Here is a 23,389-nt window from a genome sequence, read left to right as displayed (position 1 = left end):
ACATGAAAGATTTTCTGACACACTTAGAATAAGAGAAAGACTAACAACATGAAATGTATTTGTGAGCTTAGGGCACTAATAGGTGTTACATTTAATACCCTTTATAAGAAAGACAATTTGAATAAACACGAGGCTGGGTTTTGGCAGGTAGATACGCGTGCACAAGCCCTGCCTGCCGCCAGAGCTTTTGTGGCACAGAAGACAAGGTTTTAGCAAAGCACACGTCTTAGTTCTTCTTTCACAGAATCACAGAAAGGTTTGGGTTGGAAGGGACCTTAACGATCATCCAGTTCCAACCCCCCTGCCATGGGCAGGGACACCTCCCACTGGCTCAGGCTGCCCAAGGCCCATCCAACCTGGCCTGGAACACCTCCAGGGATGGGGCAGCCACAGCTTCCCTGGGCAACCTGGGCCAGGGCCTCACCACTCTCACTGTGAAGAATTTCTTCCTAATGTCTAATCTTAATCTTCCCCCCTCTAATTTAAAACCTTTCTAGCCTTATTAGGTGTTACATTTAAATACCCTTTATGAGAACAACAATTTGAATAAACACAGAGCCGGGTTTTGGCAGGTAGATACGCGCCCAGAGGCCACCAGCCCTGCCTGCTGCCAAAGAGCGTTTGTGGCACAAAGGACAGGGTTTTAGCAAAGCACACACCTTAGTTCTTATTTCAGTAATGGTTAATATTTGGTGACAAAATATCCTAACAGAACTGGGTTTTGTCTAATATGCACAGCAGTTTATGGCACGCTGTTGGCATCTGGGTGTGTATTTATACAGCCCTTGGATTTTATCCACTTCCCTTGGCAGGCAACACCAAGTCTGCCATGAAGGCAGAGGGAACCCAGGTGATCCTCTGGGGAACATGCTAGCACACAGCTTTATGGATAACCAACCAACCAAGCAAACAAAAATAATCCAAAGCATATCATACAGTTGTATTTTTATTTGGACACGTTCCAGTGATAGCTATTAGGCTACAGTTTTTATGATGCATACATTTACTAGGTACAACATCAGACACTACAACAGATCAGAGCTCAGGTCATTCTGACAATGTTTCGTTTTTCCTCTATGTACTGTAGTGGCATCGAGTGAAAACCTATGCTTAAAGGCTTTTATTTATCACATGAAGTATCAGCATCTTAAAAAAAACAAGTGTTTACTCATACTTTTTTGTACTGTTTTTGAAATGTGTTCAGTTTAAATCACGAATTACACAGACCTTCAAATTGCAAATGCTGGTGTTTCCAAGTTGAGAATGAATGTTACTGGATATCAATCCACATTTCAACGTTGAAATTGAGCCTACTTTTTTTTTTTTCTATGATAGATAGACTAGATTGATTGCATTTAACAGATTTAAGCACTTTCATGTTGCATCCCAGACTGAAGTCTGAGAAGCCATTTTTCCAAATTCAGATGAAAGACTGTGTCCTAAACATCAGAGCAAAATGATCACTGGAATAAAAATACACCAAAACTGAATGAGGTAATTATTGTGCAAAATCTCTAGAATAACTGTATATAATTCTAAGGGGTCATTGAGAAGTAGTTTTCCAGCATCTGATAAAACCTATCATAGCAATAGATAATAAATTAAAATATAAAAGATATGTCCACCTTAAAAGAGCATAATAATGATTCAAAGGAAAAAAAAGTTGTTAAAACAATTCTGCATTATAGTCCATGATTAAAGAGATATTAGTCCTAAGGTGAGAGATATATTATACATTGACACTAAAATTTTACTTCCGAAAAGTGCATGTAAAATACTGCCATGTAAAATATTAGATGAATTACCAATTACACATCTATTCCAACTTAAAAATATTTTCCTTTAAAACATGTCAAGCAGCATATACTTTTAATGTGATATAAAAGTAATACCAGTCAAACCACTGAGTTTAAGGATAATACCTATAAATTACTAAACACTACTTTTTTTAAGGAAACAAGATACAATAAGGCTTTTTACAGGTAAACAAACTTAAAAAAATAAACAAAAATACATTTAGGCATACATTTTAATACACCAATGCTTAAGTAGTGGATACAATTCCTGATTTACAGTATGAAAATACTGTAATGCCAATTGTTTGTTTTTCAATAGGACAAAACTTTTATAGGTCAGCATGTTCTCATTCATCTTCTTTCCTAACCTCGCTACTGGATGTGATGGCTTTCTCATTACATTCTCACAAGTACAGTACCCCTAACAGACTGAAAACTACGTTACACCTTATTTGGAGCCACTTCACAGTAGCTGTAGCTTCAGAAACCAAGTAACAATTGAAAACAGAGCATTTGGTTTACCGTGCACAGGAAAACAATCATTTAGCAAAGATCATTCAAAAGATTTATGCAATGCTGCATCAGGTTTTTGGAAGTACTGGCATGATCCAGCAAACTTAATTATGGGGCACACACTGTGGAAAATAAGAGGACATGAGCATTGACTGGTCTAGTGAGACACGGTTGGAACTGGATGATCTTTAAGGTTCCTTCCAACCCAAACTATTCTATGATACTGACAACGTTGAGGTTGTCTTTACTACCGGTTCTAGCAACCATACAAACAGCGTGTCTACTTCTCAAGTAAAACACAACTGAAATGTTTCAGTCTGCTGTTAAGCAATTTTTTTTCTGTGAGTTTGCAGGCTAACAGATCAGTACCAAATAGTCTAATAGTGTACCTCTAGATTATTTCTCAGTATTTTAAACGAAATTAACGATAATGCTAAGTTACTAATTAGTATAACACATAAAAAATATTGCACAATGCAATTGGGCAATGTGTGTGGCTTTTTTTTTACATGTATATTTGAGCCATACACCACAAACTGCTTGCTTTAAAGTTCAGAATTGGAACCTTAAGCAAGGCTTCTGCGCTTACATTGCACACTGTGAAATACAAACTCTATATGGCAGATCCAAGACACTTGAGACAGGAAAATCTTTCCAATAAGATGTGCAATATCCAAAATAACTCAGTTTCTCATTATGCACTTTGGATCTCCAACCATTAAATCAACATGAATCATAGTCAAGGGACAGCACCAGTCAAAACCTACTTAGCGTTCTTGTTAGTCAACCTTTTAAAGAATGAGAGCATTGAGCCACTGCAAAATTTTTTTTATTAAAGTCTTTCCTCTTAAATTCCAGTATGAAAGAATACCTTTTTTTTCTTTTCTTTTAAGTGGCAACAAAACAAGCAATTATACTCAAAATACACACTGTCATCTCTGGGATCTACCGACAAAGAAGACCAGCCTACAAAATCTAAATAAATACTAAAATCATTATTGACTTCTGATAGTTTGTTTCAAGATTTCGTATTTTATAAAGAACTACTTTAAACAATAACTAAACATGTAATTTCCAGTGTTCTACTTGTGCTTAGTTACCGTTTTCCTTTACGGGTGTTATTTGATATCATTTTCAAAAATCCAGTTAAAGCAACAAACTGCATCAGACTGTAAATAAGGTTGACAACAAAAAAATGAAATATCTTATTTTTAGTGCCTAGCATGATACTGTCATACATTTAAAAGAACACAATATGCAGCAGCAATTTAGTATGCTTGGTAAACCACAGTACTAACAAATAAACACCTAAGTTATAGCATATAGTGAGCTCTAAGACTTATCACTAGAATTTATGTCAGACTGACATAAATAAGGAAGTGGTTTAAGAAATCATTTTATATATTGCCAGTTTGTGTTTCTCCATTCCAGTTTTTACAAATTAAATGTAACAGGCTCCCCAGTGACTGTGTATTCTTCTACAAAATGCCTTACACTTTCAAGTCTTCCATGTTCAGGACTGGTCCCTGCCTATGAGAAGTTTACATATGGAGTTTATTTTACACTATTTAAATATGTTACTAAAGATCTAAAAATGTCTCTAGACAGCTGAAGACACAATTTTTGTCCAAGCCTGATTTCCATATTCTGGAAAAGTATGAATCAGAGATGTCCTCCTAAATGCAACGACTGAACACAAACACACATCTTTCTATTAGCCTTCAACCTGTGGTGCTGTTACATAGTTTTCCATCTACTTTTGCTACAGGTCTGGGCATATACAGACTGTTCAGAAAATGTGTTTTCAGTGCTCACTATGTTTTAATGGGCAAAGATATCAGGCAACTGATGCTCCTTCTAACACTGACGGTACATCCTTGGGATCAGACACGTGATATGAAGCCCAAGCCCAAGCTGGCTGGGATCTGAATGGTTTCTAATGCCAGAGAGGATGGATTAAATGGAAAAGTAACAGGGAAGATGTGTTTAGCATCCATGAGCAACTGAGGAGAGTCCATCCTGTCTCGCAGACGCATCTGCAAAGATAAAGTGATTACATTAGCATTTAGCCACTTCATTGATAATTATCTTGCAAAGAGGTGGTATTTCATCAGTGCTTACAGATACACGTGTACAGACACACTCTCTGTTAAATTGACAAGATACATTTGCAACAATTGTGACATTAAACTGTAGTGACTTTTATTGTTTTCGGTTCTGTGTATCTTTCCCTTACAATGCACTCTGAAGATATTTAGATTCCCTGAAAAAGGAAGAATTTTTCCACCATCTAGTAACTTCATCTTTTCACTAAGTGGAATTATCATCTAATTTCTACCTTCCCAATCCCCCTTATCCTGACAGTTATGTCATTTGATTCCTAACAGACCAGAAAGATCATCTTTGTTTCCTTTATTTGGCGCTATTCAGTGCTTTTGTTTGGAGTTTTCAGAATCATTTTCATCAATACATATAAAACTAAAGGGGCTAAACGAAGAGCTCTGGAATGCACAAAGGCCTCCATTTTCTAAGCAGTTGGAACTTCTCATGCAGACAGACACAGGTCTGACAAAAGTAAATGCCCGGATGTAAATGTTACCACTTGAGAAGTTGGCATGCAAGCGTGTTTATATACACAAAGATGCATAAGCACAAAAGCCTTTCACCTTCCAAAAATCTCATACATACTGACAGGGAAAGTAGCATCTTCACGCAATTTCAGAGACAGTAAATTGTGATCGCTTAAAATTTTAAGGCTGACATCCCCCTTTACAGCATGGCCAAAAAGTGATAGCTATAAAGCCTAGTTTACTTCAGATTCCTGAATGTACTTTGGGACACAAGCTGTTTCGGCTCACCAAAGGGTTTCTCAGAAGTAGTCAAATGATTTTTGATTAAAAGATATAGCCATACCTGTATTGTACGTATAAATGATACCAAGACTCTCTCTTCAAACTCATTAACCGGAGTATACAAATTCAGAACTTTTACAATCTGTGAGGAAGAGAAACATCTTTAGGCTCATTCTACTGATGAATCAACAGATGCATCCATGGTTACTTATAATATATTTTTAAAATTAGCTATTTAAATAAAAGAATTCTTTACAAGTATTTGTTATTTTTTCTTTCTTGATTCATACAGAATTCCATCACCTGTTTAATGCTATGGTATACGACTGCCTTCCTCAGAACATGCGTTCTTTGGAGGAAGAAACTCTAAAATTCAACACGTGTATAAAAAATACCAAAGTATGGAAAAGTCATACGATAAGTAACTGATTGCGTTCCTACATGCCCTGATAACATGCTGTATTTCTCTCACTAGTGTTGATCCTATAATTACAGTAGCTTCCGTTCAAGAGTCTTATGACTTTGCTATTTTTCAAAAAGTGAGTTATTTCTCTAAAATAGGGCAAAAGCCACTACACAAAAGAACAGCAACAGAGTCTTTAAATAACATAGGTTAAGCGTGTAAAACTTGTAAAAAATGCTCTTCATTTTTTTAACATGATTTTCTTAACACCCTCCCCCCAACAACTTTTAACAAAGTTGAAGCACTTGAAGCATGTGTAATTGTAACTTCTTATTTCAGTACAAAACTAACAGATTTTCCAGCAACGTGAGTTACTAACTCAAAACAGCTATATCAGTGCCACTGCTCGTGCTGACACCATTGTGAAAGAAATACAGAATTTTTTTTCTTTTTCCTGATGTGAATGTTCAGTTGGATCTGTTTATTCCTGAACAAGCTCTATGCAAACATAGCACAGTTAAAGAAAAAGTCTAACTTATCTATACAAAATATAAGCTTTCATAGATCAGCTGTTACCGAGATCCAGTTGGTTCAGCTTTTCTGAGGCCTAGGGCAGTAACTTAACACTTTTCTTTGCATACCCTGAGACAACAGCTCCGTGTGAACCGTCCATTAACTTAACTGGATACAAACTGACGGCAGAAAGATCATTTCCTAGTGTCCCAGGCAGAGCTGTCCGGAGCACAGAGACGTGTTTGAGAGAAGGGTTTTCTCTAAGGATTTTCATCGACTGAGAGGCTGCATATAGTGCTATGCACTGTGCAATCTATTGAGCTTGCTCTCATTTGTTCAAAACTTATGTTCAACAACAGGCCTGATAAAGGTCTGGTCCTCTTTTTACCCCTCCAACTTAATCTGTTTTAATTGTACTAATGCAGAATGAAGTAAGAAATCTTTGAGAAATGCAGCAGCAGTGCAGGCGGGCACAGACACAAACAGAGCAGAGAACTGCTCGAAAATGACAGCAAAAACAGACAATGAGAATTTGCTTACCTGAGCAGTAGTCAGTGCATTGCACATTGAACAAATGGCTTCTGCATCTTCATCCGTTTTCTTTTTTACTTGCAATAACTGAGCAGCCTGGATGAGGGGTTCCAGTGTTTCTTTAGCCCCACTGTTCATCAGATTTTTATCACGTAGCCATTCTTCCAGTTGACTCACATTGTATCTATGGAAAGATGTAAGAGTATCAAGACATTAGTGCTTGATTGAGGCCAAATCAAAAACACATGCAACTTCTCTTTCACAGCGTTTCTTCTTTGTCCTTACATGCTTTTACTTCACACTTGTCATCCCTTGTAATTTTGTCTTCATAGTGTTTGTGATTAAGGCAGGAAATTTTGAGTTTCAAACCAGTTAGAAACTTCGGCCAAAGACTTCCACTAACTAGCTTTTCCCATTTGTTTCTGTTCCTATTAATTGCAGGAATGCGGCGAGTATAAGAAGAAAGTAAATGAGATTTTGTCCATGCAAATGTGCAGTGAGGCTTCGCAAGGTTACCTGAGGGACTGGAATGCCTTGGCTAAATTTCCTGGCATATGCCAGTGGAATGCATTGGACAACTAGTTGATGCCAAATGCAGGAATAGAATAAGATGGCTTTACCGCAGGATGCAGGAAACTATAGTGTGGATGAACACAGCAAATAACTCCTGAGCCACCAGCATACAAAGGATGCAGCAGGCACATTTGTTATTCTTCACTAAAAGCTGAGAAAGCAACTACTAACATTCACCCATAGTTCTGATTCCTACTTGGTGATGAAATACTTTTGCTTTACTTCTACCACATTTCCTTGAGAGCCAGGTAGGATTCGGTCTAAGTTAACAAACTTCTTTTTAACTGAACCTCAGATAATCAGTTTAACAGCATCTGCAACTGTTTGTGTGCAGAAAAAGAAATATTCAAAATGCATCTGCTATTCCACCAAAATGATGTCCAGCAATGTCAAAAGTTTGCTAAGATTTCCAGCAGCACATTCAAGGAAAGTATAACATGAGTTCTCCTACCTTATCTGCATTCCTTTGCTCCATGAGCACATGTCCTTGCGCAGGAGAAGATTATTAAGCGTTACAGCCCCAATGATGTAGAACATCTGCTTGACGACCTGTTTGATCAGCTCTGGATCCATTCCGTGCTGACACATCACTGAATGGAAAGAGTTCAGCTGCCGAATAATGGAGTCCAAAGTGTAGGTTCCTTCATCAGCAATGCTGGATGTTCTCTTCCGTAGGCCTGTTGGTTTCACCCCTGAGACACCTTGGATAGTCTCATGCTCCAGCATTCCTGAAACTGTTTGATTGACAACATTATTATAATGACTGAAAACTGCCAACATGCAGCTGTGCAAGACAGCAAAGCTTTGTATTTACACAGAAAGAGCTGGCTGGGCTTTCTGCTAACCACACTTTACCACAATTTCCAGCAATTGTGCGTCCCACTTTGTTCTGAAAAAATCTAAGCTTACAGGGTTTTTACAAAGATTCCAGTATGTGTATTTGTCTAATTCTAGCTCAGGAAAATACTTTTTCCTCCCATGGTCATATGGGCAGCGTCAGCAAACCAAGAGCTACTCCATTCTTCTAAGCACTGCAATCAGAAAGTGTAATGAAAATTTCTGAAAAAGTACTGTCTGACAAGAAAAATGAAAAGTACCTTTAATGAAAAAAAAATGTCTGAATGGGAGCTTCTTCACTCTAGCTATTTCATTGCTAATTGCTGTCCACGATAGCAGCCAACCATTTTTATCCATATTCATTTGAGTGTTCACTTAATTAAAGTCTAATTTTTACATATTTCTCAAAAGACAGGGCAACAAATGTCAGACTGTCCTAATGTTTTCTTCCTGTAAATGCATGATTTATGACAAGCATCAATATTGATTTGTCCTGTCACTGCCAGAAGAACCAGCTACAGTTCAGTTTCTCCTCTAATCCAATCTGCCCAGTGTAGTCCTTGTCATCTATAAACAGAACACCACCAGAACTTTTAATTAAACTCTACTGATTAGGAAAAAATACAAGGTACGATCACAATTTTCCTTTTGGCACTAGGGTGTCAAGTTTAAGGAATTAAACTTTGCCTTACCGATCATTGGTTGCAGAATGTTTTCCAACACTCGGACAAGTTGTTGGTAGATCTGAATAGCCAAGTCACTCAGTACCTGTCTGTATTCAGCTAAATCGAAATTAGTGAGGCAGTGTTCATTTTGACGAGGTGTATTATGCTTCATAAACCCCTGAATTGATAAAATAACAGAAACAAATGCTTCAATGGAATACAGAAATATTACACAAAACCAGTATGGATATTTTTTCATGCAAATGACAAATAACACTTTCAAAATAATAGCCACAGCCCCTCAAAACTTTAATTTGGGAGTTCTGACTGAGGCTAATGCTAAGATTTGCTTTTCAGTTGTGACTTGTGCCATGTCTGCTTCCTTGACTGCAATTCAAATCTCTAACATAGGAACAAACGCTGCCAGCTTTCTGGGAAGACCCTTCCCTCCCACTCCAACACGGCTTTTTCACCTAGCTGTTTATAGCCGAAATCCCAGTTAAGTTCTTCATAGAATACCACAGTCTCCAAACACAGAATGGTCTGCTGTACTATGGTTAAAAGGTGTTTTTCATAGGAAGTTCAGCGCATCATTACTGAACAATATAGTGGACACAGATTCTTCTACTTAGTCTGAGTTGGCACTTCTGGGAGCAAAATGTCCTCTAGCCTCGGGGGCCCCAGCCTGCAATAATGGGAAACTGCTTCAAATCTTACCTCCTCATGCTTTCCACTGATGTCATCACCATTATTCCAGAGAACATAGCTGTTCTAAAAGACTTTGACTAGATTTTGACATATTACAGGAATTTGTTAAAGAGTATTACACACAATAGTTTTATAAAGAAACCAGAGAAAGGGCACTGCTTACCTCTTCTCCACTATATTGCTTCAAACAGTGCAAAAATCGGCAGGTGTTAGATAGCCAGAAGGACACTGTTTCAAAGTCATCACCTCTTTTCTGAAGATAAAAATAAAACATTTCAACAAAAACAGGTAGGAAGAATAAAATAAAATGCTAGATAAACCATTAAGCATTTAAAATCCAATTTCTTGTAGCTACTAACATTCTGATACTTTGCAAACCTTTGTGTATTTCTGTAAGGCATTAGGAAAGCAAGGCTTTTGGCAAAATACTATTAAATGCCCTTCCTGTTTCCATTTTCTGTAATTGTTTTAAAAAGCTTTCAAAGTATTATTTCCCCCACAGATATAATCATTTTGTGTCTTACAGGCATCCTAACTACTCTGTGTAGAAATCACAGGGCAATGTGACTGTATTCCCAAAACACTCATTCTGTGGCACAATGACTCTTGTGAGGAGCCCGACATGGAGGATGGGAATGATGCAGAACCAGCAGGAGGAGCAGAGAACAATTTGGTTTGCATGAATGTCACTTACATCATAACCGTTTTGGCAGCCTGATATGGAGAGCAAATAAAACAAAAAGTCCTCCTCAACAAAGAATGTAGAATATGCTATCCAAGTAGTTAAAATTTCTAGAGCTCTGTATGCACACCATTCACTTAAATATACCCCCAAATTTCTATGAATATCTAAGCTCCTACTGGATTGTTTAATAAACACTTTTTTTTAATGTAGCTTGGTTAAATACTTGGGGTTTGAGCACATCTGCTTTATTTAAAAACTATAAACCTCCACGAAGCATAAGGCATATTCATGTCTTAATACTGCTTTCAAGATATCCCTGGAGTAAACTCTCCTAGGCAACTCATTATGAACACCTCAGGCAGTAACATATTACCATCAATTTAATCTCTATGTGAAGCAAATGAGGAAATCAGTGAACCAAAATGGCAAATGAAACATTTAATTAAGTATTCTGGATTACAAAGTCTCACTATGCAAAATCTGACTCCCATTCAAAACTTTATAGGCACACCTTCAGAGGAGGAAGTCTACTCAAAATAAAGAGAAGGTAGTTCTTTTTCCACTAATTCAAACAATCTGTAGTATTATGTGGATAAAAATCACTATGATTTGATGCTTGTTAACTACTTCTGGCAACTTTGGTGGGAAGACTTCACTGATCAGAAATCCAGCTCCAATTCATTTAAAGTCTATTCCTCACCCTCTATACATAAAATTAAAAGCAAATTTTAAATTCATATCATCCTAAACCAAGCAGACTAACTAACCTTCAATACTTTTTTGATGCCATTGATAGTGGAAGTCAACAACGACCGCACTTTTTGGTCATCATTAAGGTAATCTGCATGGCGTACACACATGAACAAAATATATGCTGGTAGTCCTGGAATCAGATTGACAGCTACTCCACGTGGTTTCAGCTCTTGGGAAAAACAAACATAAATTGTTTTGTTAAGTGTAAAGCCATTGGAAGGTGTTATTTGTCATAATCACAATCTCCCCAGGTAATTGTACATAGATATCTATACATGCCCAGTGAAAACTATAAGTAAAACTAAGAGTCACTTTCTTGGTAAAATCTCAGAACAGAATAAAACAAACTACCTGCTAAAAAATACAAAGGCACATTAATATGTGCTGCGTATTTTACTGTATGTCATGAAGGATGATTAAATTACAACAGACATTTAGGCATTTAAGATAAACTGCACATTGTCAAAACCAAAATAAGTTCTTCATTTCCTAATGCACATACTGTGTTCTTTGATTAATTTTTCAGGGTCTGTGCATCACCTTCAGAAAGATGATTACCTAAAATAAGATTCTTGACAAGTTTTTGTTCATCCTCCTTCTTATATTCTAACATCCCTTGGAAGTCCTTTTCCTTCCGTGGAATATTAACTGGACGAATAGGTTCGTCAATGATTTGTCCAGGTGATATGTTCTCCATCTGGCCCACTTCAGAGAAATGAAAAGAAATTATATTTTTACAACATTTTCCAGGAGGAAATTATGACATTTCTGAAAAAGAACTCCAGCATACAGAACTAAGAAACATTTTTCTTTGGTTCAGTGTAACAGCAACAAAACTCCCATTAAACAAAAAGAGAGATTGTTGATAAATTCATCTTGCAGTGGCATTCTTCTTCTGAAGAAGGGTTTAAGTGTGTGAATGGCATCCATTAATACAGACTTACAGTTGATTTTCTGGATTTTATCCTATAAAAGCATAAAGGCAAAGCAACAGCCGTTAATCAGAATCACGGACTAATACTGCAAGGGTCACTGTTAATTGTTCTGGGAAATGCCAGTATTTTTCAAGCTTGTTGTCTATTACCTATTGTGGCAGGTTTACCTGATCACCAGGCAAGCACCCGCACCCCGACACTGGCTCAGCCCCCCCCATCCTCCAGCAGGACAGGGGAGAGAACATTAAGAGCATAAGAAAAAAATATCTGGATCGAAATGAAGACAGTTTAATAGGTGAAGGAAAGAGAGAAGGGGAAAGCAAAGCAAAGGCAATCGCTCATGCTCCCCTGCTCCAGGGGACTGATGCCCATCCAGTCTCCAAATAGCAGACACCTTATATACAAAAGCCCCTCCTCTGGCTCCCGACGTTAGGTGGTATGGAATATGGAATATCCCTTTGGCCAGTTTGGGTCACCTGCCTCAGCTGTGTGCCTCCCCACCCCGCTAGCTTCACTGAGGGGGCAGAGTGGGAAAAGAGGTGAAACCTTGACACTGTGCAAGCTCTGTTCAGCAACAGCCAAAACACTAGTGTGTTACCAACACTGTTCTAGCCACAAATCCCAAACACGGCATCATACAGGCTGCTATGAAGAAACTTCGCCCTATCCCAGCCAGACCTACTACATCTAAGTTAATTAGTTAACAAATACAGACTAAACTATGTTTTCAGAAACATTTTCTCGCTCCGTATTTTGTATGAATACTGCTGTGACCTTGTCCACAGTAGTAACCAAACAATATTGAAAGACTTTTTAAAAACAATCTTAATTTCAGTAACCTTTTGAAAGGCTATATGAAATATCCACCTTGTTGCATACAGTGCCTCACATTACCACACGAAATACCTGTGGTCCAGGCTGCACATTTGTTTTCAAAAAGCAAAACTTGGCTTCAACCCACGACAGCTACATCCACTTCTCACAATTCTCCTAGCTGCATGCAGTCTACTAACTATTGCACATCCTGTACGTATGCTAAAGCTGCATGCCTGTCAAGTGGAATAGAACATGCACAACTCAAAACTGGAGCTCAAGGAGAGCTGCCACTAGCTAAAGAGTAATATACACTTGTTAATCCAGGTTTAACTAGATATCACTGTTCTTTACAAACACTGAGGCATAGAAGACTACAGTCATTAATTTCAATCTCAGTACTAAATAAAATAGCTCATTAGACAGTGAGCTTGTTGCTGGAGGAAGCAAATGACTATAAAAAGCTTCTGGAAGAGTAGGATCAGGATTATTTAAAAACAAAGTCATACTTCAACTACATAACATTATTTATTGCTTTTAGCAATTAAAATTACTTTACTTATGCAGAGACATAAGCTCTCAGTCTTGCCAGTCCTAAGATCCTAAGGCAACTCACTCTGATGCTCATAAAAATAAAATAAGCTTAGTCCATATCTCAGCATTCTCATATTCAAGTTTGCCCAGCAGCTCTGAAAGAAAACCTCAAGCGGAGAAAGACAGTCTCAGCATTCTGGGCGCCAGTGATGTAGAAATTCACAAGGGGAAACCAGGTAAATTATTTCTGCCTGGTTCGTATTTACTATTGCTCTTGTCTTTACGAAAAGAGATGCTGTCTTGAGTACACAAACAGCCCAGGTAACATCCCTTTATGTTTAAATGGTTTCAGCGTTCACAGAAATATCAATCTCCTTTTACTCACTGCTTCAAAGTATGAGCAACTTTCTAAAGGTTTATAAAGGAACACAGAGAACTCTGTGTGTATCTCCTGTTTCCGGAATCCTTTAACAGAGGCTAACGCTACCAAAGAGCTCAGGCCCACCCACCCAACTTTCTCTTCCTCTCAAAACATGAAAGTACCTTCAAGTTCACCAATCTTCTTAGCAAATACTTTCAATTGCTTCTTTAACTTGCGAACAGTTTTGTCTTGCTTTTCAAGCTGCTCCATTAAATCCTGTAAATTAAAATGTGAGAATGATTAAAATATAAGAAAGTGTCATAATGTGTGACAGAGACAAAAATCAGTGGTGTTAGAATCGCAAGGCGGAGAAGAAAGCTGAACTGTGGTGCCATCCTCTGGCTGAGGTTTGCAAGCTGGTATGCTGCCTGTAACACAAGCCAAATATCACAAATATTATGCACAGCAGGACAAAGGCAAAGGTCCGAGGCAGGTATGTTCCGCAGACACTCAGAACTAGGTCAGTTCTTATGGCAGAAGGCGTTTTGTTGCAAAAACATCTCCCTAATGCTTCCTCCCTGTTCTTCCAAACGCCTCGCAGAAATAATTTTCTTTATTATTTAATAGTTAACCTGTATTTCTGCATCAGTTATTCATGCCTTCAGGACTGACTCATTATTCAGACCTATCCATTTTACAAGACTAGAAGAAGAGAGATGTTCAGAATGACCGTGACTGGCACTCAAATTTACCAAAACCATCAAACATCCAAACATGCAACAGTACTTGCAATTCTCTGCCATCTCCTTATCACTTGCTGTCATCACATTTTCTCAGACTGAAACTAGGGTGTTACAGCTTTTTATTCTGTATCTGAACAACACCTACCACCTGAAAGTCCTACTCTCACAAGAAAGCAGCATTTTTCTTTCAAAGACGGGTTCCCCATAAATCTATCTTTGAATAATTCTGTGACCTATGGTAGTGCATGCATGAAATAATCATGTAATTAAAAAAGGGCGAGTATTTCTAAACGAAGCAAAACCTCAGCTCAAAAATCCTGAGAGACGTGCCAGGTTAAGGGTTTGAAAGCAGCTTATAAGAAAAATGTTCTTTGGTAAGCATGATTCTTCAGGTCACTGGTAAGAACAAAGGGACCATGAGCTCCTTGCATCAAAAGCATCATCAGGGAAACTACACCTTTACTAAAAGTGCAGAAAAATATTAGTGTAGCATTAGCAACAAATTTTAATTAGGCACAAAATTGCTTTCAATTATGTGATAAAGAGTTTACAACCTAATATACTGAAGCAGTAAGACACTAGGCCTGTTGAAAGAACAGAACCAAGATCATGCTTCAAATTAAAAGTAGTGTTCAATATTACAACAGAAATCCCGTAAATAACACAACATACTTATCAGATAGAAAAATTTCTACCAAAATTAATTAAAAAAAAAGCGTATAAGTTCAAGAGACTGTTTTGAAAATATCAGTAAAGGGATATGATTTCTGAATAACAAATATAAGGAGGAAAAAAAGCTCTGTCTACAGTTTCTCTAAACAAATTGAACAGTTCGCACATCTCATCAAGATTTGGAATCTCATCAACTATATTCTTTCAAGATGACAGCTGCTATCTCCATTTCTTATCCTTAATTATTATGGAAATACAGTATTATTTCCAATGTTATCCTTCAGACCTTACATTTTTGAAAGCTTATGTATTTATATTCTGCTAGATTTATTCATTCCAGATGTCAGCACTGTAAAGAACTCAATGAACAAATTCAGGCTAAGACTAGGCTACTCACAATTGTAGGCATTATTCACCTTCATAAGTATCTGTATGATCTGACCTCTATTTTCCTGAATTTAATTTAAATGTATCAAAGTTTCAAAGCAAAGAGTGGTTCTGAAAACTGAGCATCTTTTGCATCAGGTACTTCTTTTTCAGGGCAGTATTAACTAGTATTCAAAAATAAACTGCTTTGGTCACAGTGCAAGGCTTATATTAGTAACAAAAACTGTGCATCAAAAAGAGACACAGATTACACAGAGGACACTAAGACTAACAAAAAAAGCAGTGAGGTGAGCAATTGGCACCGTGAAGCTCTCTGCAGATTTCCTTTAAAAGAGAAAGAGGTAGGCAGCCTGGTTTTCAATTAGTACTCCAGAAATAGCAAACAAGACAACAGAGAAACAGTTTTCACGTGATCTACATACAATCATCCGTTTGTAAAGTGAAATCCGGTACGACTGATACTTCTTGGGATCATCTGCATACAACTCCTCACAAAACTGTAAAAATACGCACAGGATTGTTTTTCCCCTGCCTTTGAGACAATTATACTTCAGTAAGCACTATACAGATGAAATCAGACAAAAACAAGATCAAGAATCTCTAATTTTTAGGTTACCTAGTCCTTAGTTGCGGTGTTTACTCCAGCCTCTCCCGGAGAGAAGGTGATGTAGATGACCTACAGAACAGTCACCTCTTTTAAAAATTGGCAGTGCAAATACCGTAAAAGGCCGGAATATAACATTTGTGAGAACCTAGACTGGACATTTTTTTATGCTAATCAAGATGGGATTGTAGTGAATACTGCAATTCTCGCACCGCATCTGGAAAGCCTCTACATTATTTCCACTTTAGGGCTAGGAGTGGACTTGCAATACTCAAACATTGGTAGTGAAATATTAAGGAATGAGTCTATATTTAACAAGTAAAATTACATTCTCTGTATTTCAAAATAAAGTGAGCTCCTCTGGAATGTAATTACATGATCGTGTGCTTTCTTGGGAACACAAGAAAGTGAGGAGTAGGTCTCGGGAGGGGAGACGGCTAAAAATCGTAACATATCACTATGCAGCAAGAGAGAGCTGTCAGAGACCGAAACATTCTCCACTTCTCTGCCAGGGGAAGAGAGCTGCTGCTGAGGCAAACTTGTACTTCGAATCAGTTTTCCAAACTCTATTCACTGAATTATCTGATGCTTTCCTTACAAACTCTGGTACTAAGACAAGAGCCCAACAACGATAACTTCTTTAACATATATAAGCAGCAAAGACTACTCGGCTTGTCTAGCGGGAGCAACGATACTCAGAACTAGGGCTTTTCTTTCTGAAGTGGCATGGTTCCCCTTACAAATAACAGTGATAAGCCAACAGTATTCCAACAATGGCCTCTCTGGGAAATTTCCCCAGAACTGAACTAGCCTGCACATGACGAGCACATTCCTCTGCAGGGAAATCCATGGAGTTTCACCCAATCCTTCCTTTATACACAGAAGCTGTGCAGTAAACAAGGAATACCAATTATTAGCTAAGTGACTTCCAAGCAAGTTCCTTTTTCTGGAACTACTTATTTCTTCAAAACATACTGAACAGCTGTAGCTCATAACACAGTGGATTGTCTTAGTTTCAGGCAGGGAGAGGGGAAAGAAAAGTGACATTAAATAATGGAGGAACTACATCAGAGTTTTTCATTAAAATTAATATATATCAGAGGAAACACCAATACTTGTTCCTAATATTTTTTATGAGTTCCCTGCATATCAATCATTCTATTTAGCAATCATTAAACTCATCCCCTGAAAGCTGGGACCCACAAGCTTTCTCCATGTCACAAACTTTGAACAAATTCCCTGAAAGGTTATTACTTCATCAGTAACCACAAACCTTTATCTCCCATTAGCTTACCTACAAAAAGACCCACTGCAATCGTGGCATTTTTTGCAGAAGGTTGTCATCTGAAAACCAGTAAGAACTTACAGGCACAGCAGGTCTATAAGCCCCCCAAAGCCTGCTCCTGCCACGTAATTTCCCTTACCAAGTTCTCATTTGTCAGCCGGGTGATCTCATGCTGTAGACTGGCTTCAATGCGAGCCTCTGGAGGCAGTTGCAGATTCTGGGCTAGGAGCTGCTGCTGGTGATTGTTTTCTTCCTTCAGACTTTGGATCTCGCCTCGCAGCGATTCCAGTTCATTCTCGTGGCTCTTCTTCTGTGACTGAAGCTGAGACTCCAGCAGCCTAAAAAAGTTGAGCAACAGTTGTGTGAACACACTTAAAAAGTTACAGCCCCAATTCTCAGAGGGAGTGTAAAGCTTTAGCTGCTGCTCAGGAACAATTAGCCATGGCTCGCAAACGAAAATGAAAAAGGCAGAGTACTCTTTAAACCCTTCAGTATGCCTTCTAATTAAATAAAGCTTGCATGATCAAAAACTGGAGAGAAACTAATTGTGACACTGCTTTGCATTTCCTTTGTGATTGAACTCATCCTGTGTGTGGTGCCACTGAGAACATGTAGCAAAAAATGTTTATTTTAAGTCTTCACCAACTGTCACTGCTTTTAAAGGGGTTTCAAAAAGGCTTTATCTCTAACCAAATCAAACAAATTGGATAAGATGAGGAAGCCACTGTGTTCGCTTAAGCTCGGACTCTGCAATACTAACAAAGGGAAGTCTTTTCAGAGTTAACTCTGTTCAGTCAGAAACCATTTATTTGCAAATGCGCATAAATAACCTTTATTTTAATATTAAATCATCATTTTGCAAAGGGTTGTCATTAGTGCAGTGAAGGTTAACAACAGAACTCAGGACTGGGATTTCGGAGCTCTATTTTATCCTCACCACTGACTCACTCTTTCCCCGTGGGTGCATCACGTCTCAAATTCTCCCCATGTGAAATGAGGATAACACGTAGCAGCCTCCTTCTGAGCAGCGCTGTGGGGATCTACTCCTTCTCGCCAGGCACTGTCCAAGTGCTCTGACTCGTTTTGTATATACACACACAGGAAATGACATTACTAGTGACTACTAGTGTTCAATTAGACAATCTTTCAGGGTTTAAATATGCATAAGGCAGGCACATTTATTAGTAACCAGACTGATCAAGCACACAAGGGCAAACAGTCATTTACCTGCATTGCCCTGCAGTATGTTTAATACACAGCTTCTTGTCTCTACAGCGCCAGGACAAGAAACAGTAGGCGCAGAGCAACCACTCTCACATCCTGCTCTGCAGAACACTTGCTCCCAGTTAGATCTTCGCAGGCTCACAAAACAATGTTAGGTGTAGAATTTGTTAGCACAGGAAAAGGAAAGACTTGAGTTAGTAGCATTGGTTGCAAAATACCTCCTTCTTTAGTTACTACTACCAAATGTGTGTCTTGAAGAAGATCGGCACTGCTGATCTATTGAATTAGTTGTCAGTGCAGGACTAGGAAGCGTTTTGGAAGCCTGGGACACGTATGGATCTGGGGCCAAGATGCGCCCCCAGAGCCAGGGCTGCGTTTCCTAACACACCAAGTCTCGCCCACTACACGACCAGCGAGCAGTCTCTGCAGCGACTGCAGGGATTGCACTGAGGCTTCAACAGGGCCACGATGAACTAAAGAGTACTTCTCTTTGTTGCTTCTTTTGTGTCTTGCAGTTTGAATCTTGTACAGAGAGACACAGGAGACGAATGTTCAATTTACTGAACTGGAGTCCCAACAAGGAGCACAAGATTTATAACTGTTTCAAATTTAAGAATAAACTGCAGCTATTGAAACAATAGTTCTATAATTACTAAAACGACTGTATTTCTTTAGGTTGAAAAATTGTAAGGGACATTAATTTTGAGATCAGACATAAAGGCAGACAAAAAAATACATAACTACCAATCTTTTCTAGTTGTGGAGCTTAAGGTATTTTACTGTATTTTTGTGCAAATATTCTTATGAATTATGTATTAGCTACTGCCACTATCCTAAGTTTCTAAATTATGTAACTTGACAAGTAGAAAAGTTTGGGGACTAAGTTTGAGGAAACTTTAATTTGTATAATTTGCGATGAATTTTTTTCTGTTAAAGCAATAGAAATACTGTAGATAAAGCAAACCCATAGCAAGGGGCACAGTTAGCTAGAAAAGAAGATGCAAGTGAAGAAAAAAAAAAACATTCTGAGAAGTCTGGTAACCTGTTGGCTTGTTTTAACCCTTCATAAACCAGCCAAAGTTCTCCGTCCTCATTCAGCACATGATAGTCCTGAGGAGATTGCCTTTCAAGAAAAGTGTTTAAAAAAATACAAGAGAGAGATGTGATGGTGATGAGACGACATGTTAAGGACATTACACACTAAATTACAGGTACTATATAAGAGAAACAAACAATGCTCTAAAATAACCCAGCAAATTTCTTTATTATATGTATTTCTTCTTAGTGATGAAATTCAGCTTTCTGTGTTAGCCCGACTGGGTACAGCACTTCATGCTATTACAATAAATGTATTATGACAGACTACTGTGACAACTACGGGACAAAAGGTAAAAAAAAACCAGCATGGGGAAAGGCACACAGTTTGAGCAATGCAGCAATTAAAGACTGAGAAGATGGAAACCTGGGAGCCTGATTTTGCATTTCCCCATTGTTTCCTAATCCTTTCAAATATCGCATACAGCAATTTTACTAATCAAATAAAATTATAACCCCAACTACAAGTGTTGTCTAAGTATCTAGACTTAACATGGATGCAACTTACTGAACATGATATACGCAGAGAGTCAGAGCAGACCCCAACGGATTGTAGGTTAAAGAAAGAGAACTTGTACCTGTTTGTTTCCTTCAGTCCAATATAGGCCTGGGCTATTTCTCCTTTGTCTTTCATCTTCTGCACGTCCTCCAGGAGGATTGTAGAATCTGTCATGGTATTCTGGAAAAAGATTTCCAGGGTAAATGTAACACTGTAATTTTCTTTGAACCTATACTTTCATTGCTTCACCAAGGTGGAACACTAATCCTTGGGTAACGACGTTAAAGTCAGTGGGGGTAGCCGAGGAGGTTTGTCCATTTGGTGTTATCTTTTAAAATGAACGCATTCAACATGGTCAAATATCAGTCTGTCTAATAAGTGGGTACATGTCTTAACCTCTTTTCATTTGTTCAGTATGTAAATGGAACAAAATAAATTTCATGAAATTATGAATTTGCATTTTATTTACCAGGAAATAGCTGCTAATACTGAACCTGAGGCAGCAGAATTTTGCAAGCTTGTTTCTATTAATATTTCTTAAGCATAGCATTGCATGCAGTCTTCCAAATCTCATAAATAAGGTCCATCCCTCACTTATATATTTTATTTATATATTTTAACTTCTCTGGCAAAGCAGGAAATAATTTATAAGGGCTTGAGATTTTTTTTTAAGTTAGATATTATCATAATACCATTTTGTTTCAGTTTTCAATGTTTATTATGCCTCTTTGCTTTTTCTTCAGTAAAACTTGCACACTTGGCAGCTGTTTACAGTCACCTCAGCCAGTCTGATCTGAGTCATTACTATGGAATAATTACAGTGGAACCACAGGAGCCTAATAATCATAAGAGATGGAATTCCAAGTTTTATTTTCGACTTTCAAAACAATCAAATGTCATTTTCTTGAGCAAAATTTTGTAAAGCATTTACAATAACCACTCTGTGGACATAAATTTTGGACCCTAGGTCTTTATGCTTAGTATGATTTGTGTTATTTAATATGAAAACAAATAAAATACATATGCTTCTCAAAGAATTATTCCAAATATCCTTATGAGATCTTTGTGATTCTTTTGCTATTGTTTTATAACACGGTAAAACTGCTGTATCTCACCTGCCAATCTATTAAGGTTTAGCTGTCTGAATATATTTATTATTTTTGTACTGACTGAAAGAAATGCTAATTACTCTTATATCTTCAAGAACACTCCACCTGCTTTAGTTGCAACATTCGAATTAACAGCCTTCATTTAGGGTCAATTCAATTTCTCATACTCCTAAATACTATGTGCTCAACTACATTTTCTAATCAAGCATTCAGCAATTTCCATCTAATATCTACAGATCACAATGTGAGACCTGAATGTTTGCTGCATGCCAAGGATACCAAACAGTATAAAGTAATGTAGTTCTTCAAACCACAGAATATTTTTGTAAAATTCAGGCATTCTGCAACTTAACTAAGATCGGATTCCTGAATCACAGTGCTGCTCTTATTCTCCTAACGCTCTCAGCAAGATAAATTGATTAAGAAGACTAGACCAATTCCTTTCATGCTTGCATTACCATAAAGTAACAGTTCAAAATTGTTAAATCTGCTTGTTTTGAAGTAATTTGTTCCCTTGCATGGAGTGGGAAGATGGGGGCATGGGGAACATAGGATAACGAGGTTTTTCAATAACAGCAAAGTGCATGAAGAAGTATCCTACATGAATTTGAAGTTATGAGAGGCAGAGAAATGACAGTTCAAGAATTGCTGAGGGGTTTTTTTTAGCATTTAATTTTCTGGTTTATAATTGTAGAAGAAAACGTGTACCTTATCCTCCTGGCAATCAAATTGGTAGGCAAGAAAGAAGAAAAACAAGTTGTTAAAAAAAACCAACTGTCTGTGCTGCAGCTGTCCAACCCAACAAGCAGATGCTATCTGCAAAACTGGCTCTCAGCCATCCCACTGGTCACCTTCATACCTCCCTCAAAAGCGTAACTGCTGTAAAAACAACACTTGCATCCCAACACTTCTCAGTTATTCAAGGATTTACTATACAAATATTTATTTTACAGTGTTCTAAATATTACAGAAAAATGAGTTTTGTTTTCTTTATAAATAATTGCATAAAGCAAGACGTACCTTCAGACATCACAGACTTTCATTTTATTTAGGACAACTATAAACAGAGCTTTGCAGTAGCAAAGGCGAGATGACATATCTGTTTGATCCTTGCTGTGGTCATAAAACAGCAGATAGCTGTGTTCAGTGGAAATCACTAATTCCTGGATTTACGTGATACATTTTCAGGCTGAATGACTCTTAATTTTCAAAGCTATTAATTCCCTAAGTATCTCATCAGAATTAGAGCATTTTGGAATATATGCATTTCAGTGGTCGTAATCTACTCTTCTCAACCACACCACATAGCACCTATCAAGCAATAACACAGAATTTCTATCTACATAGGTCACCTTTATGAAATGTTATCTATTCACAATCATCCCTGGAGGTGTTCAAGGCCGGGTTGGATGGGGCCTTGGGCAGCCTGATCTAGCAGGACGTGACCCCGTGCCCATGGCAGGGGGTTGGAACTGGATGATCTCTTCAAAACTAAACTATTCTATGATTCTACGATTTATGATCCTCCACAGATTTAGAAGAAATTGTTCCTTGTATCTCCTACTGAACTATTCATTAAAAAGAATTCCTGAGAACTGTTGTAAATTTTCCAGCCAAACTCCTTACTCACTAGAGAAATTATAGTGCTCCAAATGAGAATTATTTCTGCATTGTTACAGGAGTCTGAAGAGATCCTGGCCTGATCATTGGTATCTGCAGCCTGGTGTGATCAGTACAACATCTTTACGTGAATGCTGGTAGACAAATGCAAAATCCATTTGTTAACAGAGTCTCCCAACTCGAACTGCTGCAATTTATCCACTAACAATGGATCAATGGATTACAACCAGAAAGGCTTTCAAACCTAGGCCATCTTTTTCTGCCTTTTCAAGTACACTGTTAAATAAAATAAAGCACGTCACTGATGCAATACGACTTTATTACATAGAGCATCCACCGACCATTATTTACCTTGGGTTGAATAGCCTCTTTCTGGCTAACAAGCTGAGATCTCAGGATGAGGACTTCTTCCTTGCGTACCTCAAGCTCTTCACTTACTGAAGTCAGTTGATCCAGGAGGACTCTATATGCAGGAGCACCAGGAGCAGTTACCTCTGGCGCTCGTGTTTCTGTGAGGGCTTTCTGCAGCTCATTCAACTCATTCTTCAGTTTTTTATTCTCAGATTCAAGTTCTTGACGCTGCAAGAAATAGGGACAATTCCGTCACCCAACAGCATTCCAACATGCCTATAAAGCTCCAGGTGCAAAACTATGAATAGAAAGAGTAAAAAAATTAGTA

The 23,389-nt window shown here is 37.9% G+C and overlaps 1 protein-coding gene across 1 annotated transcript in view; it reads right to left on the bottom strand.

The window, feature by feature from the left end:
• Positions 1 to 933: 933 nt before the first annotated feature.
• Positions 934 to 23,389, bottom strand: part of MYO5A (myosin VA) — a 109,625-nt gene continuing 87,169 nt past the window's right edge. The window contains exons 28-41 of the mRNA XM_054077382.1: positions 23,062 to 23,289; positions 20,061 to 20,161; positions 19,430 to 19,510; positions 17,303 to 17,501; positions 15,697 to 15,771; positions 13,655 to 13,748; positions 11,388 to 11,534; positions 10,844 to 10,998; positions 9,555 to 9,644; positions 8,711 to 8,861; positions 7,633 to 7,915; positions 6,618 to 6,792; positions 5,223 to 5,303; positions 934 to 4,345 (exon numbers count right to left, since the gene is read on the bottom strand). Coding sequence (XP_053933357.1) covers positions 4,193 to 4,345; positions 5,223 to 5,303; positions 6,618 to 6,792; positions 7,633 to 7,915; positions 8,711 to 8,861; positions 9,555 to 9,644; positions 10,844 to 10,998; positions 11,388 to 11,534; positions 13,655 to 13,748; positions 15,697 to 15,771; positions 17,303 to 17,501; positions 19,430 to 19,510; positions 20,061 to 20,161; positions 23,062 to 23,289 — 2,013 coding nt within the window. The 3' untranslated portion in view covers positions 934 to 4,192. The remainder of the gene's footprint in view (positions 4,346 to 5,222; positions 5,304 to 6,617; positions 6,793 to 7,632; positions 7,916 to 8,710; positions 8,862 to 9,554; positions 9,645 to 10,843; positions 10,999 to 11,387; positions 11,535 to 13,654; positions 13,749 to 15,696; positions 15,772 to 17,302; positions 17,502 to 19,429; positions 19,511 to 20,060; positions 20,162 to 23,061; positions 23,290 to 23,389) is intronic.

This window comes from Cuculus canorus, chromosome 12 (genome assembly GCF_017976375.1).
Source record: "Cuculus canorus isolate bCucCan1 chromosome 12, bCucCan1.pri, whole genome shotgun sequence".
NCBI lineage: Eukaryota > Metazoa > Chordata > Aves > Cuculiformes > Cuculidae > Cuculus > Cuculus canorus.
Note: the sequence above shows the minus strand (reverse complement) of the source record. Positions and strands in the feature narration are given on the sequence as shown.